This window comes from Callithrix jacchus, chromosome 16 (genome assembly GCF_049354715.1).
Source record: "Callithrix jacchus isolate 240 chromosome 16, calJac240_pri, whole genome shotgun sequence".
NCBI classification, from domain to species: domain Eukaryota; kingdom Metazoa; phylum Chordata; class Mammalia; order Primates; family Cebidae; genus Callithrix; species Callithrix jacchus.
In genome coordinates this window covers 77138220-77162583 of record NC_133517.1, presented here as the reverse complement: position 1 = coordinate 77162583, position 24364 = coordinate 77138220, and the positions used below count along the sequence as shown (strand labels likewise).

The 24364-nt window shown below is 36.4% G+C and overlaps 1 protein-coding gene across 10 annotated transcripts in view; it reads left to right on the top strand.

Annotated features, from left to right (window-relative positions):
• COL14A1 (collagen type XIV alpha 1 chain) overlaps positions 1 to 24364 on the top strand; it is a 389701-nt gene that overhangs the window by 253108 nt on the left and 112229 nt on the right. For all 10 annotated transcript variants that reach the window (XM_035277299.3, XM_035277297.3, XM_054246787.2 and 7 more), the window contains 6 exons: positions 956 to 1072; positions 8699 to 8845; positions 13757 to 13813; positions 16939 to 17078; positions 23826 to 23949; positions 24147 to 24290. In XM_035277299.3, the coding sequence (XP_035133190.3) occupies positions 956 to 1072; positions 8699 to 8845; positions 13757 to 13813; positions 16939 to 17078; positions 23826 to 23949; positions 24147 to 24290 (729 nt within the window). The remainder of the gene's footprint in view (positions 1 to 955; positions 1073 to 8698; positions 8846 to 13756; positions 13814 to 16938; positions 17079 to 23825; positions 23950 to 24146; positions 24291 to 24364) is intronic.

Genomic DNA, 24364 nt, shown 5'->3' with positions numbered 1-24364 from the left:
AATATTCAGAAAACAAGTAAATAAAGAGGATAAGATTTAAAATTACTCCAAATTTTTATTTATCCTTTGCATCTGGTCTTTTTCCTATAAACATGTATTTCCTCTTCTATTTCTTTTTTTCAAGATGGATTTTCATTCTTGTTACCCAGGCTGGAGTGCAATGGCGTGATCTCAGCTCACCGCAACCTCCGCCTCCTGGGTTCAGGCAATTCTCCTGCCTCAGCCTCCTGAGTAGCTGGGATTACAGGCACGCACCATCATGCCCAGCTAATTTTTGTATTTTTAGTAGAGATGGGGTTTCACCATGTTGACCAGGATGGTCTTGATCTCTTGACCTCATGATCCACCCGCCTCAGCCTCCCAAAGTGCTGGGATTACAGGCGTGAGCCACTGTGCCCAGCTCCTCTTCTGTTTAAAATAGCAGACAGAGCCAGGAATGGTGGTTCACACCTGTAATCCCAGCACTTTGGAAGGCTGAGGCAGGCAGATGGCTTAAGCTTAAGAGTTTGAGACCAGCCTGAGCAACGTGGTGAAACACTGCCTCTACCAAAAAACAAACAAACAAAATTAGCTGGGTATAGTAGCACATGCATGTGGTCCCAGCTACTCAAGAGGCTGAGGTGGGAAGATCACTGGAGCCCAGGAGGTTGAGGCTACAGTGAGCTGAGATCATGTCATTGCACTCCAGCTTGGGCTACAGAGCAAGAACCCCATCCGAAAACAAACAAATAAATAAACCAGCAGACAGACCACATCATGAATAATGTTTTGCATCCTGTTTTCTCAAGTGATAAAACATTTATCTTTTGTGTACTAACTCATTGTAAATTAATGGATTTCCCAGCTCTGAGTACGCAGCTTTGAATGCAAATTTTTCAGGAAGTTAATTTCAGATTCATGCATGCTTGTGATATTGTCTGCAGTGTGACATAGTTATGTTTCTATTTTATTCCAGTGTTCTTGGGTGTTACCAATCTCCAGACCAAACATGTTGAAATGACCAGCTTGTGTGCTCACTGGCAGGTCCATCGCCATGCCACAGCCTACAGGGTCGTTATAGAATCCCTTCAGGGTAAGTACAGTCCATCACTTATGTTTTTGTCAAGCATTTGTGTGTTTGGTTCTTTGCACACCTTTGTGGACAACACACAAGTAGTGTTAGACAAGAGCCCTCTTGTCGAGGAAGCAATTTGTATGGGTCGGTCATGCAGCATACGGACTCAGGCTGGTTGGGTAAGCGAATTACTAACCCTCTGCAAAACTCCCTTTTTCTTATCTGGTAATGGGTATAACCATGGTGATGATTTTTTAGAGTTCTGTGAAGATAAAGCTGAGATAGTCCAAGTAAAGCACTGGAAGCACTCCGAAAATGTTAGCAGCCAGGTAGCCAGGACTGGCATATGTTAAAATTATATTGTGCTATAATTTTGGTATTCACTTTCTAGAGATCAAGTTTAAATTTAATGTTTTTCTTTGTATTTCTTCTTCTTTTGGGGAAGATTGGTGAACAACAAACTGTCATTTCAGAGAAGATGTAATGTATCTAACGCCATCATGAACAAGTTCTTCAGCATCACAGTTCTCACATGAGTCCGTAATTTGGGAGTCTGTTCCAAAGCTGAAACAGTAAAAATGTCTCACCATCTTCATTAAAAATATCAACAACAACAAATGGCTGATTCCCCAAAAATGAATATCCAGGGCCAGTTAATCTTCTTTTCACACTATCAGCATGGACACTATTCAGAAAATGAAACCAAATAGAGAAAATTATAAAACAGATTTATATTAACAATAGAAAGATAATGTCCGCCAGGTGCCACCACACCTGGCAGGTCCATCGCCTGTAATCCCAGCACTTTGGGAGGCTGAGGCAGGAGAATTGCTCAGGAAGCAGAGGTTGCAGTGAGCCGAGATTGTGCCACTGCACTCCAGTCTGGACAACAGAGTGAGACTCTGTCTCAGAAAAAGAAAAACGATATGTCTTGTTATTTTGTGGGTTTATAGGAGATATTAAAGAATCCAAAATGAATTTTTAAAATATTCCAAACTTGGGAGTAAAATTGTTAAAAATGTAGCCTGTTCTTTCTGGACAAATGATCTTGGTTTTCCCATTTCAGAAAAGCAAAAAGACCTAATCATTTCTAGTCCAGATAAGACTGGGCATAGTAGCCCATATCCCTAACTATAACTGCATTCAAAATTCCTAAATCTCATTTTTGATCCAATCCATAAAGTGGAAAGTGTAATTTAGGAGAGCACTGAGAGCATTTGGAAATATGTCCCCGTAGAGTAAGAACTGAGATAGGTGAAACGTACTAGAAGAAATTCCTCCCAACCCCAGCCAAGATATCATTATAACAGGCATGCAGCCCCACTGCTTCCTTGAATCCCTGTATATGATGTAAGGATCCTTCCAGGCTGACATTGGCTTGACATTAGGGAGTGGCGTTAATCTGGAATAAACATTAAGGCAGAGAAAATCAGGATAAGTGACATGGATTTGTGATTGTGTTAAATATGATTCATGGGAGGCCAGAAGCAGATAAAGCACAGGCAACAATCTGAGGAACAACTATGAAATCTTGAGGAGTTACATTTCATATATTTCTATAAATCACACTTTAACATAGAAGAGTTGACATTTAGTGGTATTTGTTAAAGCTAAAAAAAATACTAAGTGTAATAATCATCCTCCCAAACTATCCCATAATACTTTTATCCTTTTATATGATTTGAGGACATTGAAATGAAGGGATGTGGATTCCTGTGGATATTTGTTGCCTTTCATAAAAATTTTTAACTATATATATTGACACAATGATGTAGAAAAACTGGCTTTATCCGTGGAATCAGTAAGACTCGTAGCTTTTAAAATTAAATGCTTTTAGTTTAGCATCTTTACAAAGCAGCTTTGAGACTGCTCCCATATCAGAGGATATGATTGATTTGTGTAATAACATTGATCTGGTCATCTAAAACGGCAATAAGCTCTTTCTGAGGCCAAGATCTTTGCTGGCAAGTAAATGAGTCCACATTTGCTTTTTATCTTCAAGTTAAGTGAATTTGTACTCCCTCAGTATTAGTTTTAGGCTGCCAGAAATTTTGTTAGCTGAACCTTTATAGTCTTAATTGAACAAGAATGAAAAAAAGTATTATTCAATTAACTTCTCATCAACATTTGTTGCTGAGAGATTTATGAAAGAGAATTAGCCACATCTAATTCACCCAGCTGTCTTTCTGAATATTGTTTATCAGCTGGACAGCACAAGATTCTAATTGACAGCTTGAAAAGGAATGTTGGATGGAGAAGTGAGTGTGGGGGTGGCAGTAGGAAATGTGTTTAGATATTTTAAACCACACAGTTTAAATCAAGGAATAGTCTTTCTACTTTGGAATGGAGAAGAATTACATTGAGTTTCATAATCTTAAAGAGAAATGTGGTCACCATCCTGATTCACTGGCTTTCAAGGATTTGTGGTAAGATGCCTATTCTTCATGAGCAGATGAGTCCAGACCCTCAGGTGTTTTGACCGTAATATTGGCTAAATTTGCTGTCTCTGGAGAAATTTCAGTCTTTCCACCCCAGGCAAAGGAGATACTAGGAATAAATGAGACCCAGTTTCCCCATGTGTTGGAGAAAAGCTTTATCCCAGTTGACCTCTTTCTGAATGCCTCTGTCAAATCCCTACAGTTTGATGGATCATTTTTTTCCATTTTTTCCCATATATTTTTTCATAGCTTGAGCATGTGAATTTTTATTCTGAGATTGAGTCAGTGATGAAGGACTCCACTGTAACCACACTGCTGGTCAACTTTCTTCATTGGGCTTCAGCTTCTCTAAAATTATTTCATTTGAGGCTATTTATTAACTGCATCAGTAACTGCAAACTTGCAAGGTTTTTGTGAGTAGAATAGCCACTCTGTATCATTCAGGTTTGTTTATTATATTCGCAGAAATCTAGATGAAAGAAACTTAAGCAAAACGGTCTTTTCTTGGCTAGTATTCTGAGAAGTCCAAAAGTCTCTGGCTTCAGGCACATCTGGGCCTAGATGTTCAGTGTCCTGAAGATAAAGTCTTGCTCTTTCTTGTGTTTTGCTCTCCTCTGCCTTCGTTTCCAGCCATCCCCTGAGTCAGATCCAGAATTATATTCTCCCAGCTTCCAGCTTACCAGTCTTGGTGAAAAGAGAGCTTCTCTTTCTCAATACTTCCAACAGAAGTCCAGGAACTGACTCATATTGGCCTGGTTTGGGTCACATGTCTCTAAATCTGTCATTGAGTGCAAGGGCATGAAATAAACTGACTGCTTGGACGGGTTGCCTTCCACCCCTGTATCTGGTGGTGGTGGCAGGAGGTGGGGTTGTTATCCAATCTTCCCCAAGCCATAAAGACAAAGAGTGAGGAGGAATGGATGCAAAGCAAAAGATTTCAGATACAAGACAGGCAAAAACAACAGATGTCATTTACCCGTGTAAATATTATGACATTTTTATGGCCAAGAAAAAAAAAGATTACCAGAAGGACAAGGTCTTCTCAGAAAAGACTGAAATAAAATCTGCTTTTGAGTCAGTCATCCATTTGCCAAATTAAATTGTAGGTTTTTGGTTAGTCCTAGGACAGTCCAAAGTGAGAGATTTTTGTTTGGTCTTGGTAATTCAGAGCCCTGTGAGACCCTCCATTAGTTCTGCAGAGGCTCTGGGACTTTTGTCCCTCTCTTCAGCTGTTTTGGAGTTGCCTTGGTACCTAAGGTTGCCTTCAAATTCATGTATTTATTTATACATGCCAGATAGGCCCAAACACTCTATTCCCACCCTAATCCCCACAACTTGATGAACTTCTTTGTAGCTACTTAGATAAAGCTTCAAAGGATGCTCCTCTTGTCCCTATTTAGATGACAAGATGTCAGCTTTGCAGTATTATTTGTTGAGAAGGCTAGAGAATTGCAGCATAGTGGGGAGCCTGCCTTACGAAAGACCAGGTCCACACACACACAAAAAAGATCATATGGAACAAAACCTATTATCAAATCAAACTTTTTGAAGCAATGACATTATGGGAAGTAGAATTATTTACACCATAAAATTCTATCAGATTAGTTTCCTGAATGCTGGATATTCGTCGCTTGTGGAACTCAGTAACTACTTGTAGGACATTTTGGTGAGTCAAGCTGGTGGCATTATTATCAGCACAATAATCTGGAGAACGGATTTAGTCTTGCTTCCTAAGAATGAGTGCACAAATAAAGGCAGATTTTTTTTCCTCTGTTCCAAGAAAATAAATTAACTTCCTGCTTTTGGCATAAGGGGTTGAGGAAATTAGTCACCATTTGGTCAGTTTGAATGTTTTCCTTAAGGCAAAGCCAATAGGCCTGAACTGTACATGCCAAAAGCAACATGGATACACCCCCATTCATGTAACCCCTCTTTGTTAGTATTGGGAACCAAATTGATAGTTTGCCATTAATCTTTTAATGCTTGTTCCAGTTTTCCAGTGGCTTATAGATGTATTATTTTAGCAGTAAGATCTACTTATATTCTATTTTCAAGGGTCTTTAAAGTACCTGAGTTTCTACCTGAAATAGGAAATGACAGGAAAGCTCATTTCCAGAATTGACTCCCGGAGAGTCCCTGGAAGGTTTGTGGAGGTAGATCAATACGATCCATGCCTAAAATTCAGGAAATATTTGTATTACAGGTGGCTCACAGAAGCTTTTAGGAGGCTCTAAGGGATAGCTAAGGGTCAAAAAGAAACAGTTGTGGGATTCTGAGCCTGGAAACTACAGACTAAAGTTGGAGCTAAGCACAGCAGAACAATGAGTTCACCAACTTTTACTTACTATCAAACCCATTTTACATAATATATAATCTCACAGATACTTTAACAATTTTAAAATGTCATCATTTTGCATAATATTATGAACAAGAAATGATTAAAGTTGACAGTATTTACTCTGAACAAATATATTAATAAAGGTTCTACTACTAAGTTCATTTCTGAAACTCTAATATTCACAATGTATAAAAATAAATTTAAAATTCTATTTAACAAATGGCTTTAATTCATTTTTATTTTTTAAAATTTGGATTTGTCCATAGACAAAATTTAAAACAACATGTATCATGTTTATTCTGATCTATGCATATTATAATATACATATATTTGCTTCAATATATATATGTCAAAATATAGATTGAAACTTAGCTAGGTTTGTTACTTATAAAATAGAGAAAAATTGTCAAAAAAAATTTTGCATTTTATGCTTTAAAAAGCAACTGGCATGCTTTTATATTTTCTAGATTCTATTTAGTTTTTATAAACTCTTCTGCAAATAACATTTTGAAGGAATGGATAGTTCTTTTTAACCACTAAATAATATGCATAATGTATTTAATCAATGCAGTTTTTTTTAATGCAGTTTTTTAAATACAAGTTTTTCAATCCCTAGAAATAAAGCTTTATGAAGGTTTGATTAAACACATGCAATTTATGGGTAAAATGATCAATCTAGATAGAAACTTGAATAACTGCTTTTTCATGGTAGCAGTGATTCCTCCTCTTAACCAGTTGTCCATTGAGTAAAAACAATGACAACAACAGCAGTCTATGCCTATGAAGAAAACACTTTTGAAGCTCTTCGGTAATGAAAGAGCACTGAGTCATAAGGACTCCTCGTCTGATCTCTAGACATCATGTTTGTACATTTCATATGCACTCAGCAGCTCTCAGATGGTTTCATTTTGAAAAACTATATATTTCAGTTACATTCATTTAGAATATACTAGTGGAAATTAAAGCAACATCCTCTGGGACTGAACTTTAGAGTTCTGGATTCGTGGGGGTGAACAGAAGTGAGTCAAGGGGTAGAAAAATACACTTAAGTAGATGGAGTAAGTTTTAGTATTTGATAGTATGGCAGGGAAATAATAGTTAATAATAATTGTATATTTCAAAATAGCTAGAAAAGAATTGTAATGTTTCCAACACAAAGAAAAGATAAATGTTTGAAGTGATGGATATCCCAATTACCTGATTGGATCACTACACGTTGTATAGAGGTATGAAAAACCACACAAATCCCCAAAATAGGTACAACTATTATCTATCAATTAAAAAAATCTCAGTTCTGCTAATTAGAATGACCTAAAGAAGTTATTAACTTTTTTGACCTTTAGCTTCTTCTCTTTAGATTGTAAATAATTATAAATGTTACAAGAATCAAACGAGATAGTACATATGTAATCCTTAGAATATTGCCTGGCATGTGATAAGCACCATTAAATGTTGGCTATTATTATCTTTATTGCTGTTGTTGTAATTAAATACCAAGCACAGAACCTGGCTTATAGTAAACCCTCAAGAAATGATGAATATAATTAATCCAGATTCCTCAGCCTCAGGGGCTTAGGACCAGTACTAATTCTTCCAGGAGATGCACAGCAATTTTGCTATGGATGTGGGAACAAAGAAAGGAACCAATAGTTAGGTCTCTAGAGTTCTTTATGCCTCTGTCATGGTGGAGAAAAAGACAGAGAAGGTGCCATGTGTATTGGCTGTATATGACATGTCTCCTTGGTAGATTAAAAAAAAAGAACCAGAAATGGAGAGACTGAGCTCTGCAGCATATACGGCCCTATGCTATGTAAGCACCATGACATTTTTTTCTCAATTAAGGGACTTTCAGAGTGGATGCAGGAAATTTGGAGAGCCTCCTCTGAATTTCCTGGGAATGTCTTTTGCAATTGAAGGAAACCATTTGTGTCAGTTAAAGGCCAAAGCTGAGAGGGAGATACTGGGCAGTGTGTTCCAGTGCTGCTGCAAGCTCTTTCCTGCAGTTGTGGCAGCTTTGAAGACAACCTGGACCCAGGGACCAGGGCTTCTGAGACCCATACCTGTATCTTTAGACCATTGCCTAGAAGGGCATCCTGTTGGGTGATAATAAGTTATACGAAGCCAAAACGAAGTATCTTTTTATGTTATATAACATTGGACTGTGTTCGGAGAATCGTGTTGAATAAAAGGAAGTTCAGATTGTAAAAATATAGGCCGGGCATGGTGGCTCATGCCTGTAACCACAGCACTTTGGGAGGGCGAGGCAGGTGGGTCGCCTGAGGTCAGGAGTTTGAGACCAGCCTGGCCAACATGGTGAAACCCCGTCTCTACTAAAAATACAAAATTAGCCGGGAATGGTGGTGTGCACCTGTAGTCCCAGCTACTCAGGAGGCTGAGGCAGGAGAATTGCTTGAACCCAGGAGGTGGAGGTTGCACTGAGCTGAGATTGCACCATTGCACTCCAGCCTGGACGACAGAGCAAGACTCCATCTCAAAAAAAAAAAAAAAAGATTTTACAAAATAAATAAATGCCCTCACATCTGCACCTGTCCAAAAGATCAGTTAAGATGTGTACATACAATTATTTCCATTAATAGTTCTCCATTAAGTATAGAGTTGATCTCAGAAGTATTTTAATAGTAAGCTTCATTTTTGGACAGACAAAATGTGATTTTCCATAGAAAAATACCAGTCAGTATATTACCTCTTAGAAGGAAGATACAGTACTTCAAACAAATATGACTCATTCTGGAGTTATCTGATGTGAGATACACATGTAAAATATTTCAGAAGCAAATCATCTGCGAATGGCTATTTTTCAAAAATTTCATACGTGTATGTTTTTGTTTTGTTTTGTTTTTATTATAGATACACAAAAGCAAGAATCCACTGTGGGTGGAGGGACAACCAGGCATTGCTTCTATGGGCTTCAGCCTGATTCTGAATATAAAATCAGTGTTTATACAAAGCTCCAGGAGATTGAAGGACCTAGCGTGAGCATAATGGAAAAAACACGTAAGTCATGTGTGTTCTCTCCTGATCCCTCTTCCCATCAACACAGAATTTTAGGCATCCTATTCTGAAAAACCTTATCCCCTTTAGCAAAATATTAGCTATTGCTGTCCAGGAATATACGTAATACAAGTTTTGTTTCTCTTATTCAACCCCAGAATTCATTGCATATGGGCCACTGATGTCATCAGCATGGGTTTTTTATTTCCATTCTCCCTATGTGTTTCACAAGGGACTAGAAGACCACGTGATAGCAAAGCAATTGAGACAATGACTTATATTGTGATCCAGATCCATAAGGAACATTTGTGGTATGTGGAGTGTGAAATGCAGTTTGAGGACTGGGCTCTGACATTAAAACAATGGCATATTACCGCAGCCATGAGGATGGGAATGGAGCCAAGATGTTCCAACGGCTGACCCTAGAGTTACTGCTTGCCTAAGACGCTCTTGTACTTTTTCCAAGCTGGCTGCAGATGTGATGCTCTGAAGGGAAAGGCAAAGTATAAAATTAAAACAAAGCTCTTTTTACATGTTCCGAAGAGCAAGGAGAGTGTCAGCTTCTTGAAATGTCTTCTAGTCAAAGATTCTTGACCCTGGGTCCACAAACATTAAAATGGTTTGAAATGCAGTAAATTCTGTGCTTAACTCAGTATCTTGAATTTAAACTTGAAATTCCGGGAGGATTTGTATCTGAATAGGTGTTGGACAATGGGCTTTCTTGGTGACCCATCTATCACGTACATGGCATTTAGAAGGGACTGCTGCCTATGGATAGCTCTTCCAGCCTCTCTGGAACTTGCGGAGGAAAATCATGCATGTGTGACCTTCAAAGAGAGGACAAAATGTAATGAATTAAATCATCATCTTTTTTGTAATACAAACATTTGATTTCACAACACTTAAATATGCAGTATTTTATATTCCACATATATTTTTGAGGTATAATTTACATGCCATAAAATATAAGTACACGGTTCAATGATTTTAAATACATGTAATGAGTTTTATAACTATCCTTACAATTCAATTTTAGGACATTTCCATCAACCCAAAGAACCTTTCCTGCTGTTTGCAGTCAATCTCCTTTCCCACCCTGAGCCTCAGGCAATCTACTTTCCTTTATTATGCATTTGCCTTTTCTGGACATTTCACATAAGTGGAAACATACCATATATAGTCTTTTGGATCTGGCATCTTTCACTTGGCAGATGTTTTTGAGGTTTATCCATGTTGTAAATTGTGTCAGTAGTTTGTTTCTTTTTATTGCTGATTAGAATTCCATCTTATGGATTACAGATCATATAATTTTGAAGTTAATAGGAAATTAGTAACAAGACTTAAAGTCAAATGGTTTGGTTGAGGATCTTGTTCTGTGCCTTTCTAGCATTGTGACTTTGGGCAATTCAGCATCTCTAAGCTTTTCACTCATCAAGAAAATTAAATACCTACTCTCTTGCCTCAAGTGGTGACAGTAAACATCCAATAAAAAATACTCATTGAAGAGCTTTTCAATGTGTATCTCATTGAGCAAGTACATTTTGTCATCACCATTATTCTTTTTTCTTTTAATTGCATTTTAGGTTTTGGGGTACATGTGCAGAACATGCAAGACAGTTGCATAGGTACACACATGGCAGTGTGTTTTGCTGCCTTCCTGCCCTTCACCCACATTTGGCTTTTCTCCCCAGGCTATCCCTCCCCAGCTCCCCCCACTGTCCCTCCCCTATTCCCCCCAATAGACCCCAGTGTTTAGTACTCCCCTCCCATGTGTTCTCATTTTTCATCACCCGCCTATGAGTGAGAATATGCGGTATTTCATTTTCTGTTCTTGTGTCAGTTTGCTGAGAATGATGTTCTCCAGATTCATCCATGTCCCTACAAAGGACACGAACTCATCATTTTTTATTGCTGCATAATATTCCATGGTGTATATGTGCCACATTTTCCCAATCCAGTCTATCATTGATGAGCATTTGGATTGGTTCCAGGCCTTTGCTATTGTAAACAGTGCTGCAATGAACATTCGTGTGCATGTGTCCTTATAGTAGAACGATTCATAGTCCTTTGGAAATATACCCAGTAATGGGATTGCTGGGTCAAATGGAATTTTATTTCTAAGGCCTTGAGGAATCGCCACACTGTCTTCCACAATGGTTGAACTAATTTACACTCCCACCAACAGTGTAAAAGTGTTCCTATTTCTCCACATCCTCTCCAGCATCGGTTGTCTCCAGATTTGTTAATGATCGCCATTCTAACTGGCATGAGATGGTATCTCAATGTAGTTTTGATTTGCATTTCTCTAATGACCAGTGATGATGAGCATTTTTTCATATGTTTGTTGGCCTCATGTATGTCTTCTTTTGTAAAGTGTCTGTTCATATTTTTTTCCCATTTTTGAATGGGCTTGTTTTTTTTTTCCCCCCCCTGTAAATCTGTTTGAGTTCTTTGTAAATTCTGGATATCAGCCCTTTGTCAGATGGGTAAACTGCAAAAATTTTTTCCCATTTTGTTGGTTGCTGATTCACTCTAGTGACTGTTTCTTTTGCCGTGCAGAAGCTGTGGAGTTTCATTAGGTCCCAATTGTCTATTTTGGCTTTTGTTGCCAATGCTTTTGGTGTTTTGTTCATGAAGTCCTTGCCTACTCCTATGTCCTGAATGGTTTTGCCTAGATTTTCTTCTAGGGTTTTTATGGTGCCAGGTCTTATGTTTAAGTCTTTAATCCATCTGGAGCATCACCATTATTCTTAAAAGTCATAAACTTAAGGCTAGATCTCACTATCAGGCATATTTTCTCTGGGCCATACTTTTTTAAGTTTTAAAGTAGTTTTTGAAAAGTCAGAATATTGTGCAACACAAAGTATCTTCATGGTGCCAATCTGCTGGAACCAGCTGAATGCTGTTGGTTTAGACAGTGCATATGCTCTTAAGTTTGCTACTGCACCTTCATGTTTACGCTAAGTTCTTTGCGCTTATTCATTACTCACCTGACCCCTAGTAACATTTGTGTTTAGGACCCCTGATCTACTTCAGCTTCTCCTATCCTTGGCCCCACACTGGTTAACTACTAACCTAGGGTTAAATCCAATTTGGATAGCTCTGTTTGATGTAAATATTTTCTTTATGTTGGAGGCATCTGTCTTCTTGTAGCTTCCACTCATTGGCTCTGGTTCAATGCAGGTAAAGACTATTCCTCTTTATGTGACAGGCCCTCACATCCTTGAAGACAGAGACAATCTGTATGCCACATACGGAATATAAACATGTGTCCCCAGTTCACTGTGGTTCTTCTTAACCAAGAGATTCTTTGGCCAGATGTTCTGCCCAATCATATTGATCTGGCTGCCATAGTCTCTTACTGATTTGATTCTTGATTTATTGACCCAACTTATGAGATGCCTCAATTTTGCATATTAAATAACATGCACAATTATTAAGATGACTGATTACTTCCACAAATTTTAAAATTAAAAAAATACACCTTTAGAAACAGGTGGGGCTTTTAAGAAAGTTTTGCAATCCTAATTCCAAAAAAAAATCTCTTTTTTTTAATTTTGAGAGTTTTTAGCTTCAAAAAATTGTCTTTAAAAGTAACAGTGATATATATTCATTATAGCAAAACAGAAATGTATAATGTGCATTGTCAACCTCCCTATTTCCTTGTTTTTCCTTTTCAGAAAGATTTCCTTTTCACACACACACACACACACACACACACACACACACACACATATACCACATTTGTGAAAAATAAAAAACACATATATATGAAATATAAAAGGTATATATATGTGTGTGTGTGTGTTTATATGTGTGTACCTTTTATTTTTCACAAATGAGATTATGCCATGGTATTCTGTGACTTGTTTCACAAAAAATTTATTTTGAATATTCTTTAATTTAGTAAAACATAGTTACCTCATTCTTTTAATGCTGAATCATTTTATTTATTTTATTTTATTGGATCTTAAAGTTGGAAGAGACCTTAAAACTCACCTCTTAGCCTTCCTTACAATGAAGAAATTCCCTTTATAAAATTCTTGGCAAATGATCAGTCTGTCTGAGCTCAAATCTTTGTAGCTGTTTGGTGCTTAGTATTGCCTGAGGCTAGACATCCCCTTTATGAATCGCTATGATTTGTGGAGGGGTTTCCTGAGTATTAAACTGGGTAAACAGAAGAATTTTCTTAGTTTTTCTTAAATCTTTAGTGTCAAATAGGAACTAGAAATGAATACATATAACAGCATATTTTATGTTTACCTAATGACACCATACCTTCCTGGTGCTTTGCTACATGAGCTGGAATGAGAATTGAGAATCATTATTCTGATCTAACTGTCTCCAGGTTCTTTAACCAAGCCACAGCTCTGCAGAGTACATGGACTTCTCATCCTGCATGATCCAGGTTGAAAAGATCCAAACACACTTCAGCCTGCCAATGTTTACATTTGGTCCTCAAACCCAAAAGACATTTCCCAAATGCAGTCTGAGCAGAGCAGAGTGAATCGGAGTCCACCAGTGACCAACATCCTGGGGGATGCAGGATGGAAAGGGAAAGTGCTACTGACCAAGGATTGATGGTTCATCCTTAGGCAGAATGGAAATGAAGTTTATTGTGTGTGTGAAAGCAGCTGGAGACAACCACTTTGTGGTTGACAGTTTGATTTCATTGTCTCCTGCTGGGTAAACTGAATGGTGGCAAAATGGCATTTCAGGCCTTCAGTGTGAGGATGAGATGATGGATGAAGTCAGTTTTCACAGGCTGTGGCTGATTTATAGTAGCAATTCAATTCTCAGAGAAGACAGTTGTCAAAATCATTGACTCCCCTGAATATTTATTACTCCATGACCTTCCTTTCTTCCCCACGGATGAGATGGCTAACTGAGGTCCTTTCTCTCTCTCCTTTACAGAATCTCTTCCTACACGACCACCAACTTTTCCTCCAACCATTCCACCAGCAAAAGAAGGTAAAATAATAATCCAATAATGATCTGATTCTAGGTTTGGGATTTGTGTTGGCTTTGTTTGTCTGTTCATTTAAAACCAGGGTATTAATCATTATTGTGCTACCTAATTTTCTCCTTAATACAAATGTTTATCAACCATGATGGGCTTGAATGATATTATTTAATAATCAATTCTGCACACGAAGAGTGGATTACTAGCAGAATTGCTTAATATTGATTTTTTTAGGAAATATCAGAGCAGTACCATTTATTAAGAAACAATAGTTATGTAATTTGTCAGTGAAAATCCAGTTTGTAATTCCTCAGATGCAGTGACAGCTTCCCAGCTACCTCTGAAGTGTCTCCGTTGTTTTCTTTTTCTTCATCACCACAGTTCCTCATCACCTTTTACCTAAGCTATTAAGGTAACTTTAAAAAGTCCCCCAACAAACTGTGATCATTATTTTCTTTATTTCAGTAATGAACATCTATTAATCCTGCTATTTATTCTCAAAGCTCTTATGGCAGGCATGGGAAATACAATAATAATAAATGATTGCTGCTCTCTGCTTTTTTTTAGTATTAAAGAGAAATAGGTACTGTCATAGATAAGTACCAATCAAGTTTATGAGTTATAAAAGAGCAATTGTATTATGGTAGCCCAGAAGTAGAAATGGTTAATGCTGCTGCACATTAATGACCCATAAAGGAAGAAGAATTTGATCTACATTTTGAAGAATGAGAGATAAGTAATGGTAGGAATAGCTTTCGGTGTCAAGAGTGATCTAAGTGCTTTATGGGTTTAGGGAACCATAAATGCTTTAGTGTGGCACTAAAGAGAAAAAAAATGAGGACAGAGTTATAGAGTGGTTAATGTGAAAAAATTAGGAATATGCGCTTTATCCTGTGGGAAATGGCATGCCATGAGAACTTGTAGGAAAGAAGGATGATCTGATGAAATCTGTTTAATAACAATAACGTTGGCAAAATAGGGATGAGGGAGTGGAAGAATGAGAGGAGAAAATAGAACATGTCGGAAGGTTATATTGCAAGAGTTCTTCCATTTATAATGCCTTTTAAAGTGTCTGTTACATACCAGGGAAACAATAAAAAATAAATTGTTCTGAGCTTAAAGCCAGTGGATCCAAATGCTGCAGAGAGTGGAAGACACAAAGAAACAGAGGCAATTAAATATTCTAATAAAACTCAACATTCATCCTAGGATGGCATGCAAAGTTTTAATGAATCAATCTACTTTGCAAAATTATTTTCTAGAATACATTGTATAACAGCAAAATTGTACAACTCAGGGTTTCCCATACATGTCTTAGGCTGTCCTGCATCTTTGAATGCTGTTCACCTTACCTGGAATGCCACACTCTTCTTCCAGCTTCATATCTAGCCTTCTTTAATCTCAACATCCATGGTTATTCTCACGACTGGAACTGAATATGGAATCCTAACTGATAAATTTACTAATTAGGCACTTCTGATGCAGATATTACAGAATGCTCTGAGGTCAGAATATTTTTATTTACAGCTGAGTATGGATATTATTCAGTAACCATCCATGACTGCTCATAGAAGACTTAATGTGATCTGGAAAAGTCTGTGTGATTAAAGATTGACAGAGTAGAAAAATTAGTTCTGAGATTTTCATCATGATGGTTTTAGATGGTGCTTTTACAACTTGAATGCACTGTGTATTTCAGGCTTTATTTGTTCTGGGTGTAATTAATTTAAAAGCCAATAAATCTTTATTATTAAAGTAATACTAAATATTTATTAAACGAACATTAAAAAATAGAAAAAACTTTAAAGAAGAAAATTTAAAACACAGCTTTCTATCCCAGAGGTAATTCCTTCATGTATGTTGATATATTTTCTTTCTTTGATTTACTAACTAAATTTTTCATTTTAATACATTTTTAATAGAATTTGTTCTTATTTTATATGTTCTTATTTTAAAAAAGAAACATAATTTTTATTTTTATGGAAACAGAGGACCTGTTTATAAAATGCATAATTAGCAGATCTTCTGATTCCTTGCAACTTTAAGTTCAAACCAGAAAATTGTAAAATTTTATAAATTGCAGAATTCATGAGAACAACCTCACCAGATCAGTATTGCCCCTAGAGTATTAGCTTACTTGGAGATGGTTTATTTTATATTATAAATAGCTTTAAGGGAATGAAACTTTACTTAATGAAAACCAAGTGAGGTTTTTCTTAGAGGAATGAGAAAAGCATATTATCTCATAGAATATTTGTATGCAATTGGCCTAAGATTAAAAGATTCAGGTTATTGAAGAGCAAATTGTTTGCTTTATCATAAAACAGAGTTAACTGCAATGATCCACACTAATGAAGAGGAAGAAAGGCATATATAATCTGAAACGGCACATGATACCGAGAAAGAACTTGTGAAAATGTTCTCAATAGAGTAGGTTTTTATTGCTGTAGTTTGCTTTGTTTAATTCTTTTTGCTTGTTTGAGTGCTTTGCAGATATCTGTAATAACTACTGACAGTACTTTACCTTTGCTAGCATTCGTGTACCTTTCTTGACATGTATCAATGGGCTATAGAAGGACAGAGGCAGAATTTTCTTTTAACCAAGATTAGAGTTTGTTTGCTTATGGCCTCAGCCCAAATGAATATCAAATTATAATTAGATTAATCTGGTTCCATTTCATCACATACTTTTCTGCTGAGATTGAATCGCTCTGAAATTAACTTACTAATTCAATGAGGAGAGGACAGGATGCACAGAGTGATAGCATGTCCTTTTCTCCAATCAGATGGCACCAGACAGTGTTTACTGATATTTCTGTCTCTAAATCCCCTTAATCACATCTTTTCCTAGTCCTCCATTTTCATTCTTTTGGGCTGAGAACTTTTTCTTTCTCTATTTCCACATGCATAATAGAAGCTTCTTAGTCATGAATAAGAACCTTGGGTATAAAAGAGTAATTACAGCAAAGAAGCATAGTGAGCAGGAGTTTGGAATATGAACATTAAGAAGTTTATATCTTTCCTTCGAAAAAGAGCTTCACTTCTCAGAGGACAACCATTATTTATCTTATTAGTTTAATAATTACTAAATTGTTTCCTTATCTCTGACTCAAAATTCACTGTTGGTCTTCAGTATGTAAGGCGGCCAAGGCTGACCTGGTATTTATGGTGGATGGATCCTGGAGCATTGGAGATGACAATTTCAATAAGATCATCAACTTTCTGTATAGCACTGTTGGAGCCCTGAACAAGATTGGCACAGATGGAACCCAAGTAAGGCTAATACATAAATAATTCATTTATTCTATGTATTTAGAAGTTGTTTCTCCAGCTCTTATTACAGCTACTTGTCAGGGACTGTAGGTCAAGAACTGTAATGATTGGACTCAACCTTAGATGAAAGGAGAGACAAGTCTGTGTTTGGAAGCAGCGTATTAATGCCTGGTGAACCTCCAGAGGATGCCTATCCTTAAAAGGTGTTGAGTTCAGCAAACTAAAACAAGGTAGAAAGTCCATGTCAGGGCATTTTAAAAATATATACTAAGTAGAATGTCTCCTTTAATGATACACATGATATTTTCCCTGCCCTTAAGGACTTTAAAATCTTGAAAGGAAAAGGTTAAGGTCACACATTCATATATATAATGTGGAACATGAAACAAAATTATTCATTTAACAAATATATATCAAGGATTTATTATAGCCATGTACTGTACTATCATAATGAATGCCAATCAATAATCTGGCATTATAATCAATATTCAATAATGCCAAGTCTCTAATTTCATGGGGCTCATATTCTTAAAAGTAAGGACAGAAGACATATCAGTCAGAATGGCTATTATTAAAGACGCAAAAAACAACAGATGCTGGCAAGATTGTGGAGAAAAGGGAACACTTATACATCGTTGGTGGAAATGTAAATTAATTCAGCCATGTGGAAAGCACTTTGACAGTTTATCTAAGAACTTCAAACAGAACTACCAAACCCAGAAATCCCACTATTGGGTATATACCCAAAGGAATCAAAATAATTCTACTATAAAGACACAAGTATGCACATGTAAGTTCATTCCAGCACTATTCACAATAGCAGACATGAGATCAACCTAAATGCCCATCAATGGTAGACTGAATGAAGAAAATGTGGTATATATACATTGTGGAATATAATGTAACAATAAAAAAGAATGAGATCATGTTCTTTCCAGCAACATGGATGAAGCTAGAGGCCATTATCCTAAGCAAACTAATACATAGACAGAAAACCAAAGGCTATATGTTTCCACTTATAAGTTGAGCTAAACATCAAGTGCATATGGACACAAAGAAGGGAAGAACAAACACCAGGGCCTACTCAAGGGTGGAGGGTAGGAGGAGAGTGAGGGTGGAATAACTACCTGTAGGGTAACATGCTGAATCTCTGGATGATGAAATAATCTGTGTATCAAATCCCATGACATCCAGTTTACCTCTATAACAAATATGCACATGTACCCCTAAACCTAAAATAAAAGTTAAAAAACAAGTAAAGAGAAAAGAGATAGAGACAGATATAAACAGGCAAGCAAATAGATTCCCAAGGTAGGGATATAAGCTATGAAAACAGAGTGATGAGATTTAAAGATGTCAGGGGATTACTCTAATTGTATATGACAGTTATTTTTAATTGGTCAGTGAAGACTTCTTTGAGGAGGTGCCTTTTGAACTGAGATGTGAATAATGCAAACTTGAAGATCCCAGAATGGCATTTTCAGACAGAGAAAGTGATAAGTACAGAGGACCCAAGACAAGAATGAATTTTGAAACTTCACACTCCAAAACTTGTGGCTAGAATATGGTGGGTGAGAGTGTGAGGATAGGACAGTTGGAAGAAAGTAGGCAAAAGCCAGATCATCTTGAGTCTTGTGGACCATCAAAGGAGTTGAATATCATCATAAATGCAACTAGAAGTCACTAGAAGATTTTAAGGAAAGCCAAGATATGGTACGTTTTAGAAAAAAAGATTACCCCAACTTCTTTGTGGCATGAGTACTAATAAGAATAAGAGTGGAAGCAGATAGACCAGTCAGGAAGATGCTCTCATGGTTCAGCAGAATGGCCTGGACTAGCGTGGTAGCAATGAGGTATACTGAAACAAACAGATTTGGAATCTATTGTGAAAGAATGGCTAGGAAGATCTGGGCACAAGAAGTACCATAAGAGAATAGATACTTTGCAGAAACCTTACAAGACAAAAGAGATTATGGTACGATTTTTAGCCTCCCTAAACAAAATTACTGTCGGGAAAGAATTCTGATTCCAGCAAAAGTAAGTTTCATAACTGTAGGAGAATGAATGTCATTTTCAGGCAGACAAATGCTGAGGTAATTTGTCACTACCAGACCAGCCCTACAAGAAATACTAAAAGAAGCTCTAAATTTGGAAGCAAAAGTTTTATACACACCAGAATATAACCTCTCAAAAGTATAAAACTCATAGGACCTACACAACAATAACACAGTGAAGAAAACAGAGTACTTAGGTAACAACATGGTGAGTGGAACCATACCTCACATCTTAGTATTAATGTTGAATGTACATAGCCTAAGTCCTCCACTTAAAAGATATAGATTAGAAGAATGGATACGGAATCACAAACTTAATGTCTGCTGTCTTCCAGAGAGTTACCTAACATGTAAGGATTTGTATAAACTCAAGGTAAAGGGGTGAAAGAAGATATTCCATGCAAATGGAAACCCAAAGCAACTGGGAGTAGCAATTCTTATGTCAGATAAAACAGACTTTAAAGCAGTAATATAAGAAAAGACAAAGAAAGTCATTTTGTAATAATAAAAGGATTAACCCAACAAGAAGATATTATAATCCTAAGTTTATAAGCACTTAACTCTAGAGCTCCCCGATTCAGAAAACAATTACTACTAGACCTAAGAAGTGAAACAGCAACACAATAATAGTGGGGGACTTTAACACTCCACCTCCAGCACTAGACAGATAATCAAGACAGAGAGTCAACAAAGAAACAATGGACTCAAACTACACTCTAGAGCAAATGGACCTAAGATGTATTTACAGAATATTCTGTATAAAAATTGTAGGATATACATTCTTCAAATCAGCATATGACACATTTTCAAGATAGACCATGACAGGCCACAAAACCAGTCTCAATAATTAATTTTTAAAAAGCAAATCATATCAGGCATCTTCTCAGACCACAGTGTAATAAAACTAGAAATCAACTCCAAAAGGAATTCTCAAAAGTATACAAATACATGGAAATTAAACAATTTGCTCCTGAATGATTTTTGGGTTAATAATAAAATCAAGAAGGAAATTTCAAAATTGTTGGGAATGCATGTTATTAATTCTGTTTATGGGATGTATCACTTTTATTGGCTTGTGTACGTTAAACTCTCCTTGTGTTGCTGGGATGACATCCACTTGATCACACAAGGAGAGTTTAATGTACACAAGCCAATAAAAGTGATACATCACATAAACATAATTAATAACAAAAACCTTATGTTAATCTCACAGTTGCAGAGAAAACATTCAATAAAATCCAGCATCCCTTTATAATAAATACTTTTAACAAACTAGGAATAGAAGGGACATAACTCAAAATAATAAAAGCTATATATAACAGTCCCACAGCCCAAATCATGGAAAAAAGTTGATAGCATTCCTTCTGAGAACTGGAATAAGACAAAGATACTCATTTTCACCACTTCTATTCAACATAGTACTAGAATTCCTAGCCAGCGAAATCAGGCAAGAGAAAATAATAAAGGGCATCCAAACTGGAAAAGAGGAAGTTAAACTATATGATCATATACATAGAGAACTTAAAGACTTCTCCAAAAGACTCCTAGATTTGATAAACAAATTCAGTAAACTCCCAGGTTACAAATCAATGTATATGAATCAGTAGCACTGCTATACACCAATGACTAATTCTCAGGTAAGAGATAAGGCCTGAGGATCAAATCAAGAACACAATCCCTTTTACAACAGCTGCAAAAAAAAAAAAAAAAAAATTAGACATACCTAGGAATATACTAAACGAAAGAGGTGAAAGTTCTCTTCAACAATCACAAAATACTGCTAAGAGAAATCAGAGATGACACAAACAAACAGAAGCATCCCATGCTCATGAATTATAAGAATTCTTATGAAAATGACTGTACTTCCCAAGGCACTGTACAGATCCAATGCAATTCCTATAACAATAGCGACATTTTTCACAGAATTAGAAAAACGATGCTGAAATTAATATGTAACCCAAAAAGAGCCCAGATAGCCAAAGCACTCCTAAGTAAAGAAACAATCTGGAGGCATCACATTGCCTAACTTCAAAGTATACTACAAGATAGTAGTTACCAAAACAGCATGGTACTGATATAAAAGTAAACACATAAACTAATGGAACAGACAGAGAACCCAGAAATAAAGTCAAATATATACAACCAACTGATCTTGGACAAAACATTCAAGAATGTATATTGGGGAGGAACACCTTATTTAATGAATGGCTCCTGGAAAACTGGACAGCCACATGTAGAATGGAAACTAGATCCCTACCTCTCACCTTATACAAAAATTTTCTCAAGATGGATCAAAGCCTTAAATCTAAGACCTGAAATGATAAAAATTCTAGGAGATAACTTGGGAAAAACTCTTCAGGACATTAGCCTAGGCAAGGAATTTATGATTAAGACTCCAAAAGCAAATTCAACCAAAAAATAAATAAATAAATAAATGGTACTTAATTAAACTAAAACCTATCTTCTGAACAGCTAAAGAAATAATTAACAGAATAAACAGACAACCCAAGAATGGGAGAAAATATTTGCAAACTATGCATCTGACAAAGAACTAATATCCAATGTCTACAAAGAACTCACCCAAATCAACAAGAAGAAAATGAATATCTCATCAAAAGTGGGAAAATGGCATGAATAAACATTTCTGGAAAGAAGATATACAAATGTCCCACAAGCATATGAAAAAATGCTCAACAGCATTAATCATTATGGAAAAACAGATTAAAACACAATGAGATACCACCTTGTCCCTGCAAGAATGGCCATTATTAAAAGTTAAAAAACAATAGATGCTGGTGTAGGTGTGGTGAAAAGGAAATACTTATACACTGCCGATGGGAATGTAATTTAGTACAACCTCTATGGAAAACAGTATGGAGATTTCTTTAAGAACTAAAAGTAGATTTACCTTTGGTTCCAGGAATCTTAGTACTAGCTATCCACCCAAAGGAAAAGACGTCTTTATGTCAAAAGACACCAGTAAACATACGTTTATTTTAGCACAATACACAAATGCAAATATGTAGGACTAACCTCAGTGCCCATTGTCCAATGAGTAGATAAAGAAAATGTAGTATATATACACCACAGAATACTTCTCCACCATAAAAAAGAACAAAATAATGTGCTTTGCAGCAGCTTGAAAATAGGCCATTATTTTAAGCGAAGTAACTCATGAATGGAAAACCAAATAGCATATGTTCTCACTTTTAAGTGAGAGCTACGCAAAGGAACCCAGGGTAGCTACACAAAGGAACCACAGGTTGGTATAATGGACTTGGAGACTCAGAGTGGGGAGGGTGGGAGGTGGGTAAAGGATAAAAAAACGACATACGAGGTAGAATGTATACTACTTGGATGATGGGTGCACTACTAAACAGTGCAACCTTGTAACCAAATACTCTCAGACTCCAAAAGTATTGAAAATAAAGATGTGTTATTAAAAAAGAGAATAGATAGCATGCTGAGGCATGTCAGAGAGAAAGAAATTTCCTTTGAATGAAGAAATTAGAGGAGACTTTCTAAAGATGGTGACATGTCTAGTAGACTGATAAACTGGTAGCAGCTTAAGGCTCACTTAAATAAAGTACTCTAAAGATACTATCTTTACTTCTTACATCATAATTCTGAAAAACAAAAAAAAAATCAATTAAAAATAGTCCAAAAGTTCAACAGGAATAAATGCAAGTTGTAAGAATTGAAACCAGAAAGTTTCGTACAGTAGTGGCTGAGAAACCGATTTTGGCAGAGAATAGACCTGTCTTCAACTGTTGGCTCTGCCAACGACCGCTCTTGTGGGGATGTTGGGCAAACAACTTGTCTTTTGTGGCTCGGTTTGCTCAAGTGTACAGTGAGTAGAATAGTAGTAATTACCTCATAGGTTTGCTTCATAAGGAAATCTTTGCAAAGAGTCCAACTCTGATTCTCAGACATTTGTCAAGTTACCAAGCTTAGGCTGCCATTTTTAAACTGTCAAATGAGGTAGCAAAAATCCTACATGGTTGAAAGATTTTTAAAAAACTACTTCCTGAAAGTACTTAAAGACACATGCACTCCTATGTTCCTTGCAGTTATTCACAATAACAAACATGGAATGCCCATCAATGGTGGATTGGATAAAGAAAATATAGTGCACATACAGCAAGAAACACTATGCAGCCATTAAAAAAAGAATAAAATCATTTTCTTTGCAGCAGTACAAGTGCTGCTGGAAGCCATTATTCTCTCCAGATTAACACAGAAACAGAAAACCAAATATTGCATACTCTCACTTATAAGTGGGAGCTAAACATTGAGTACACATGGTCATAAAGATGGGAGCAGTAGACACTAGGGGTTACTAGTAGGGGGAGAATAGAAGGAGGGTGAAGCTTGAAAAACCACCTATTGGGTACTGTGCTCACTACCTGGGTGACAGAATCATTTGTACACATCTCAGTGACATGCAATTTACCCAGGTAACAAACCTGCATAATGTACCCTCTGAATGTAAAATGAAACTTTTAAAAAAGAAAAGATGTATTTAATTTATCTTCAAATTTCATATGTAATTTGTATGAAAGAGATTTTAATCCAAGGAGATTTTGTACTGAGTTAATGAAGAAATTAAAACTACAGGTGACACTGTGCTATTGCTCTCTGACCCAGTGGAAGTCTACATGTGTGTAAAAATGAATACACCTTCTCTCTCCAGGTTGCAATGGTTCAGTTCACTGATGACCCCAGAACAGAATTTAAACTAAATGCTTACAAAACCAAAGAGACTCTTCTTGATGCAATTAAACGCATTTCATACAAAGGAGGAAATACAAAGACAGGTATGACAAAAAAACCAGCTCAGCATCAAAGTAATTCGTTGTTAGTAACTACTGAAATGACCTTTGGTTTTAAGGCGTAGTAATTTTTTAAAAGATTTTTTTTTCATTGATTTAAGAACTTTGTTCCCACCCTTTTCTCCCCAGAAAAACAAAAATGGGAGGGAGTGAAATCGAACTGTTGCTTTTCTTTGTTTCAGGAAAAGCAATTAAGTATGTTCGAGATACCTTGTTCACTGCAGAGTCAGGTACAAGAAGGGGCATCCCAAAAGTCATTGTGGTTATAACTGATGGAAGATCACAAGATGATGTGAACAAAATCTCCAAGGAGATGCAATCAGATGGTAAGATATATAAAAAACAGTAGCTATTAAATGTAATGTTAGAATTGTTATTTTTCAAAAAAACAAATTTATAG